Source organism: Prosopis cineraria, unplaced genomic scaffold, assembly GCF_029017545.1.
Source record: "Prosopis cineraria cultivar Desert tree isolate PC_DT_omini unplaced genomic scaffold, ASM2901754v1 PC5, whole genome shotgun sequence".
NCBI lineage: Eukaryota > Viridiplantae > Streptophyta > Magnoliopsida > Fabales > Fabaceae > Prosopis > Prosopis cineraria.
The window spans coordinates 907328-915632 of NW_026555336.1; the positions used below are offsets into that span (position 1 = coordinate 907328).

An 8305-nucleotide genomic window follows, 5' to 3' on the forward strand; every position below is an offset into this window, starting at 1 on the left:
AAAGTTAAAAATGTCTTTTCTAATAAATCCTCATCATTGATTTTCTCACCACATAATTTCAATTAAAAATTTATTTTAAAAACTGCTAAATTATAATCACTTACGGTTTTAAAATCTTGCAACCTCAAATATATCCATTCATATCGGGCTTTAGGTAAAATTACCATTTTTTGATGGTCATACTTTCTTTTAGGTTAATCCACAATTCTAGTGGATCTTTTACTCTAAGATACTCAGCTTTTAACCCTTCATGAAGATGATGATGAAGGAATATCGTTGCCTTGGCCTTATCTTGACTACTTGCTTGTTTTCCAGGTAAAATTATATTTCCTAAACCTTTGGTATTTAGGTGAATTCCAGCATCTAGCACTTATAATAGATAATTCTTTCCCGTAACATCAAGAGCCGTAAATTCAAGTTTGGTAAGATTTGCTATGATTCAAACTAAAATAATAATAACAATTAGAATTATACAAAATGAATAAATAAAGCATAATAAATAAATATTATTGTAAAAAAATTTCACACACACATGCTAAAATATAATTTATAATAAAACACAATAAAAAGAGGCATAATATAAAGAAATACAATCATAAATAACCAAACTTACAAAACAAATAAAGCATAATAAATATAAAGAAATGCGGTAAAGCAAATAAATTGATGGATAAAACAAATAATTTATATGATAAAATAAATTATATTAACAATATAAATTGATCAATACATGCACATAAACAAACACAAAATGTATAATATGTATATATAGTATTAATTAAATGGAAGACCAAAATAATAATAAAAATAATGAATAAATAAATAAATAATAAAGAAATGAATAATAATAATAACAATAATAATAATAATAATAATCATGATGATGACATCAAATACATAAATATAAAGAAAGAAAAATAAGTATATCAATCTCTACAAAAAAAATATATAACAATAATAAAATAAAGCAATGGATGTCAAAGGAGACTTGATTAAATTAAATTACTAATCACATGATTATTTTTAAATGAATAAAATGGAGGAAATTTAAAATTACTTCATAACTAAGAAAATGAAATGATAGGAAAATAAAATAATAAAATATAAGAACAACATAACCATGAATGTTAATAAAACAATAATATAAAATATAGTTATATATATAATATAAGAACACATTAATCTAACTAAAAGCTCATACCTTATTTTCAGAGCCAATTCGTGCTGATAACGTGTTGTAAAATATAGTTAATATAAAGAGTAGAGATAGACAAGATAATGCAAGAAATGGAGAGAAAACAATGAAGGAGTATTCTTATTCATTAGTATACATATGCTTTGGACATGACCTCTATTTATAGGCCTTCAACCATTCAAGTCCTACCCTAATATTACAAAGATATAATGAGTCCTATAATGGCATATTATGTAACATTTGAAGGTTATAAGCTATTAAAACTAGAAACTCCTTCTATACCATTTATGAGGATATTAAGGATAAAAAAATTCTAAGGGTTATGAGTTATGAACATCCATAATATAATATTTATAATAAAAGCAACATACAACTTATGGCTCAAATTCTCCATCATTCATAAACCATTAATGATATATGACTCAATTATCAAATTTTACGCAATGTAGGAGTCACACCAATTATCTTATAAAGCAATCACTAGTAGAAAAATGTAAATTAGTGAAAGATTATCTATTCCTTGCTAAAATACTTAATTAATGAGAAAATTAGTAAAGAATATTAATTTCGTAGCTTGACTTAAAATTAGCGAGGGACTATCAAGCCCTCTTTAAAATAAAAGAATTAGTGAGAAAAATAATGAGAGACTACTAATCACTCTTTAAAATAAGAGAATTAGTGAGAAAAATAGTAAAGAATTGTCAATCACTTTCTAAATAAGACAATTAGCGAGAAACTGCTAATCTCATCTAAAATAAGATAATTAGCGAGGAATTTAGCAAGAAATTCTTTCCCTAACTAATTATTGCAAAAAAAAATTAACTTTTAGCAATAACTTTTAATTATATATTTAATTATTTTTATTTAAAAATAAAAATCAACTAAAATATTCATAATAAAATCATTTAATATTTAATATTTTCTTTATTTTAAGTTGATTTTCATTAATAAAATAATATTTTATTAAAAAATAATATAAAGAATAAATTAAATAAAATATAAATATTGTTAACATATTAATAATTAAAAATAAAATTTAATATGCATATATGTGTGTATTTTATAATATATTATTTGATATATTTATGTAGTTAAATAATATATATTTAATTTTTTATATAATAACTGCAGGTACCTTTCAATTCAATTGACAAAAAAGGAGAGTATAAAACTTGGAAGGCATGAGGTCTAGAGTTCAAGTCTTAGTTTTGGCATAAACATAATGAATATATGACATGGTAAGGAGCAAGTGACATGGCATAAGGTGAACAATGACGTGTCATGAGTTGTCACGCATGTGGCGACTGATGGGACATGAGATGGTAGGTGACATGGCAGTTGACAAAGTACAAGATTATTGGTGACATGTCACAAGTTGATGCACATATGACAGGTGATGTAGTATCATATTTAGTGAGAGATTAGTGTAACATGAAATTTAATCCAAGATTAATTAAGTTAATCAAGGACAAATGAATAATTTTAGAGGAATATTTAAATATAAATAATTTTAGTTAGGAGATTATTGTTGGATTCAATTTAGTATAAATTCAAATTTTAAGTTATGATTTTTTTTAGAAAATAGATTTTGTATCATCATTATTATTTTATTATTAATAAAAGAGAAAAGGAATATATAAAATAAAAAAAGGGAACAGTAACGCGGACGTTGGGGTGTGTGTGCGCGTGTTTAACGTGTACATATATAGAATAAAAGAAAAGAAAGAAGGAAAATGATTATAAAATATATAAAAAACATGAAATGAACGGATGGGGCAGACAATTCGGCGTGTGTGATGTGTTAACAAAAGACAAAAGAAAAGATGAGGAGCAAGCCATAGGACTGACACTATTTTTTAAATTAATTTTTGACTAAATCTAAAAATATAAATTGATTTGTTAATATTTAGATGATTATTTAAGATAAGAAATAAATTATTATAACTATATAATAATGATTCTAGGTGTGAAATCAATTTTGTAATTTTTGAGTATTTTTATGTGCGAATTTTTAGAATAAAAAGAAAAATTTTGATATTAAAAAAGTATTTGAATGATATTTTGTAGCCAAACTTCAATGAAATTATTGTGAAGGAGACTATTGAATTAAGTAGATAGATTCAAATACATGAAATTAAATTTTAGTACTCAAGAGGCTAAGATTAATATCTTAAAATAAAATAAAATAAAATAAATACTTGAGTGTTAGAGTATGAGTGAAAATTGTGTTAATAATATTATTGACACATTGGAATATGATCAATTGTATATTAATTTTCTTTTGACACCATTCAAACGTTAGAAAGCTTTGAAAATGTTGTAACTTGAGGGGTAATCTTTAACCTCTCAAAGGTTGAGGTAACTGAGAAAAATTTATTTTATGCATTTATATGTTAATTAATTATGTTGGTGAAATAAAAGAGTGTGTGTGTGTGTGTGTGTCTAAATTTTAAAATAGTTGTTTGTAATGCATGTGGCTTTATTAAGATTATATGATTTGTGATCAAGTTAATTATGACTTGATGTGAGTAATGAGATTGATGGTTGATGATGATGTGTACACTCTTGGTTATAAATTATGAATTTTGCATAGTAATGAATTGTATATGAGCATGTTGAGTTTTATAAAATGTTAATGTAGGTTATGTGGTAATATAAAATTGATGCAAGAGGCATGATTGAAAAAAATGATGATTCTTAATACTTCTTGAGTAAGAAAGTTGATGAGCATATGGGATAATTGTGAATTATATATATATGAGCTTTTGAAATACATTTTTTCAGGAGCATGATCATATGGCAGGAGTTCACCTTAGTGAAGGAGTTAGCAGTTATACAAAATCCATATGGTACTTGGCTATTAACCAATAATCCTAAGAGTTATAGCCACTACTTACCTTGTAAGGTACTGTAGTATTGTTCCTATTAAGGAACTTGACCCTACTGACCTATTTGGAGTTTTGAGTAGAGCTAGTTTTGGATATGACATCCCATAGTGTGTGATTTGGATGAAACCGTATTCATAAGCAAGTAAGGTAACCCTGACCCGATAGCCCCTCACGATATAATTAAGGCCTTAGGTAATCTCACCATATGGACGATCCCTTTCAATTGTTGGCCCACAGATTTCATGTTAGAGGAAATAAGTAGGAAAGGAAGAGATTAATCATATATATTATTATTATCATGTCATTTGAGTGATTGATGGCTATGTTGAGAATATAATTATAATTGTAGAAATGAGAACATGTAGTAATTATGCAAATAATGTATATGTGGCCATTTGCACAAATTTTATACTTGACTTTACTCTTGAGATTATTCACATGAGTTAGATGTTAATATAATTAACATGTTATTAATGTCATTGTTTACATGGTCACCTTGATAAATTTATTAGCCACCAGTATTCATGATTAATTATTATGCATTTGTATAACTTAGATGTACCTTGGTTATTGAGTGGTTGCACTCACCCCTCTTTTTTAATATATTACAGGAGCTAACTCATTTCAGAAGAACAGAGGAAAGAAGCATCAGGCCAAGTGATAGTAATTACTTCTGTAGGCCTTTCTTTTTTTATTTTGATATATGTATTTAGTTTATGATATTGTCAATTAAGATAATATATTCTTAATCCACTTGCATTATGGGTTTTGTGTTGGGTGAAAATGTATTTTGGGCCCTGAGAAGTGTGGTTTGATGCTTGTGCTATATTAACAAGCTAAAATATTTGTGCAAGTAAAAATAGTTAATATTTGCTTAATTTAAGAACTTGAATGTTATTATGGTCTCCCCTTGTGTTTTTGATGTCTAAGGGTGAACAGTTGATATTAATTATATGTGAATGAAAAGGAAAATTCATGCATACAATGGGCTATTGATGAATAGATGATATATAGAGTATGATGATTAAGTAATAGTCATCGTGATAAATGTGATTGAGACTTTGACCCCTGTTATCAATTATGAAAGGGTTTGAGTAGCCCAATGTTATGTTATAAATATGTATATATGTATTATAGAGTAAGGCATAGAGAGAAAATAAAGGGGGGAAGCTTTTCTCCCATATTGATATGTTTCCTTTACCATGCTTTCACATATGTCTAATTGAATGATATAAATTCTTCAAATTTTAAAGATTTGGAATTCCTTTGTGTTGAATCGTTTGTGAAAATACATGTTAAGAATTTGTTTAAGTTAATCTCTTATAGGATAATCATTTTGAATTAGTCCTAAATTTACTATAGTTAGTCTGATAATTAAGTCTTAATTTATGATACCCTTTATAATTAGTAAGGAACTAATACCTCGCTAAATTATCGAATTTTGAATAATATTAGCGAGGGATTCAGTCTCTCGCTAAATTAATAAGGAAAATATAATTTCTCACTGCATTTAGCAAGTTCTTTTGAAATTATGAATTTAGTTAGTAACAAAATTCCTCACTAAATATAATTTAATTAAGAAAAATGACATTTAGTATGGGATTTGTTCCCCCCCCCCCCCCCTAAATTTTATTTTCCTAGTCGTGAATAAAACTGTTTTAATTGCAAAGGAAGTTAACGATCCACATAGGCAGGTAACTACTCAGTCTAAATTGTCTTATTTCAATCCTCAGAGGTTTATCTAAGTGATTTAACTTTACATGCAAATTCATCCACCCAAATTTATATGTTCAACAAGCAGCGGAAACCAGAACTGTGTTGGTAGTACTACAGGGTAGATATTACAGCACAAGAACATCAAACGTATATATCAGAATTTGTTGCAAACTGAGCAAAGACAATACGTATTTTTCTTTGTTTTGGTCTGCAGTTTACTTACAAACCACATGCACAAATACACTCCGGGACATGCTAGAATTAATCAACAAACAAGTAAATATCTTGTGAATTTGGAATGATAGGTTACGAATTAAAAGGAAAAGTTCAACAAGTGCATGCTCAAGCTCTCCATCATGACATTCTCCATGAACAATCCGCACTTGGCGGGAGCCTTCTTGAAGCCAAAGCTCTGGGCACGAGGCTTGAAGGAGCAGGACGAGATGGGAAGGATGGGGATATTCTCGCAGTTGCAGAGCTCGATCATGTACCCGTCCGGGTCGTGGAAGAACACCTGATCCACCTTGCTGTCTTCGTCCCCCTCCACCACCGCCGTCACGTACCTCATCCCCAGTTCTTCCAGCCTCCTCTTCACCACCTCCACGTCCGTACACTGCCATCACACCACCAACTCAGCTTCCGTCGCCGTAAGCTATGCATGTATGTGCTTGTGTATGTGCATAAATGATGCATTATTGCAAGCTTACCTGGAAGGAGATATGGTTATCCTTGGGGTTGATGGGCCGCAGCTCGTTCATGCACGCCTCGAACTGATCGCCGATGTCTGGGTTCTCGATCAGGTGAATCCCAATACCATAATTGTACAACCTGTGCAATAAATATCAAAGGCATCGATTCATAGATAGACAGATGATTGATGCATACTGGTTTATTTGACAGAAGAGAAGGAGCAGTAGCTAACCAGGCGCCATTGAACTTGAAAGAAGAGGGACGCTTGATGAGAACGAAGCCCAGGACGTCTTCATAGAACCTCACGGAGTCCCACACGGATCTGCATAGCAGAGACACGTGATTTAGTGACAGCAGGGGAAGTGCTTCGTGACTGCCTACTTCCTCAATCTCCATTATATTTCTCACTTTCAGTTTGCTGATGTGAATCCCATTGCCAGAGTTGGTTCTTATATATGTCAAGGAATATGGCACCCATCCCATCTTCCTACTTTAGCCAAATGAACTCGCAGTTTGTACGGTCATTTTCAGCGGGAACTTTCCCCGAAGGTTCTTTTCATCCATGGGAATAACATAACATTGATGATGATGATGATGCGCTCTCCTCATGAGCACATCATGTAATCGGATCAAGCTCCATTTTTCATGTCCTGTACTTGTTTGTTCGCTTACTCATAACACTTGATATTACTCGACTTCACCCACCCCCAAAATGCTGAGAAATTTCTACGATGCTTCCCTCTAATTTCCACGAAGCCCACTAGACCAGAGCCTTCTATTGTTTTCCCCCTCCTAAACTCTGTATATATAGTACGTCATTGAAAAATAGAATTTCCATGTGCTCATTTCATTCTTGATTCTAAACTAAAATAAACTTGAATTGAAGTGATTGAATTAAATATTGGCCCATTTGGTTTAAATTTATTTTTTAAAATTTTAATTTAATTGTACTTATATCCTATTGAATTGATTAGTAACAAAATCAATTTCAACATGTTAGTAAAAATATTCAAATATATTATATTATCATTTGCTTATAATATTTCTAAAAGCTTAATAAATAATAGAGTATAATAATATCATATACTCTATATAGCTGACCTCACTTAATAGAATAAGGCTTGTTGTTATTATTATTATATCATTTGCTTATAATATATTTTCAACCATCGTCAACAGGTTATGGTTGAATTGATTTTAGACCAAGCCGATTAAATCAAATATAATGCATAACTAAAGTTGTAAATTAACGTTGAAAAGTGGCAAATTGATTTTTTTTCTTAATCTTTATATGTATACATATATGTTATAATAAGCTGAATTTGGTTTTGAGTTGACTGAAGCGATTTGATACAGGTTTAAACACTTTGTTTGTGAAATAATTTTGAATACGTTTGATAAAAGCACAATATTAGTGGTGGCAAGTAACTGCATATTGCATTTGCTTGGTTAAGCGCGGGCAACATGCCTGAGGGAATTGGGCTTTGGAATAGCTTTTTAATTGCCCAACTATTCTTTTATGATATAGTTTCATAGATTCGATCATATATTTATATTTATTATACACCTTTGAAAATATGAAGAAAGTATTTTTTGTTTTTTAATACCCGATTGCAAGTGTTTGATGCTGGGAATGAAAGAAAAACAGATGAATCCACATTGAACAGTTTTCGCGGATGTTGGTTTTTATTTTTGGGCCCTGATGGTGTGCAATAAATGGGCTCCTTTTCAATTGTAAACACATTTTTCAATTCACTTTAACATCGTAAAATTTAAATTAGAATTAATAAAATAAATTCTGTATTAAATTAATCCA

General features: G+C 29.7%; 1 protein-coding gene across 1 annotated transcript; it reads right to left on the bottom strand.

Moving 5' to 3' along the window:
- Window positions 1-5924: 5924 nt before the first annotated feature.
- On the bottom strand, window positions 5925-6920 carry LOC129312095 (glyoxylase I 4-like). Its single transcript, XM_054954674.1, has 3 exons — window positions 6722-6920; window positions 6507-6627; window positions 5925-6412 (listed from the first exon to the last, which is right to left on the bottom strand). Exons 1-3 carry the CDS (start codon window positions 6883-6885, stop codon window positions 6113-6115), a joined length of 585 nt encoding a protein of 194 aa, XP_054810649.1. The 5' UTR covers window positions 6886-6920; the 3' UTR covers window positions 5925-6112.
- Window positions 6921-8305: the final 1385 nt, after the last annotated feature.

Excerpts from the sequence above, each read along its gene's own strand:
- LOC129312095 (XM_054954674.1), bottom strand. The coding sequence starts at position 6,885 with ATGGAGATTGAGGAAGTAGGCAGTCACGAAGCACTTCCCCTGCTGTCA. Across the intron at positions 6,628-6,721 it reads TTCAAGTTCAATGGCGCCTG|GTTGTACAATTATGGTATTG; the intron begins GTTAGCTACTGC and ends TTTATTGCACAG. Across the intron at positions 6,413-6,506 it reads ATAACCATATCTCCTTCCAG|TGTACGGACGTGGAGGTGGT; the intron begins GTAAGCTTGCAA and ends GTGTGATGGCAG.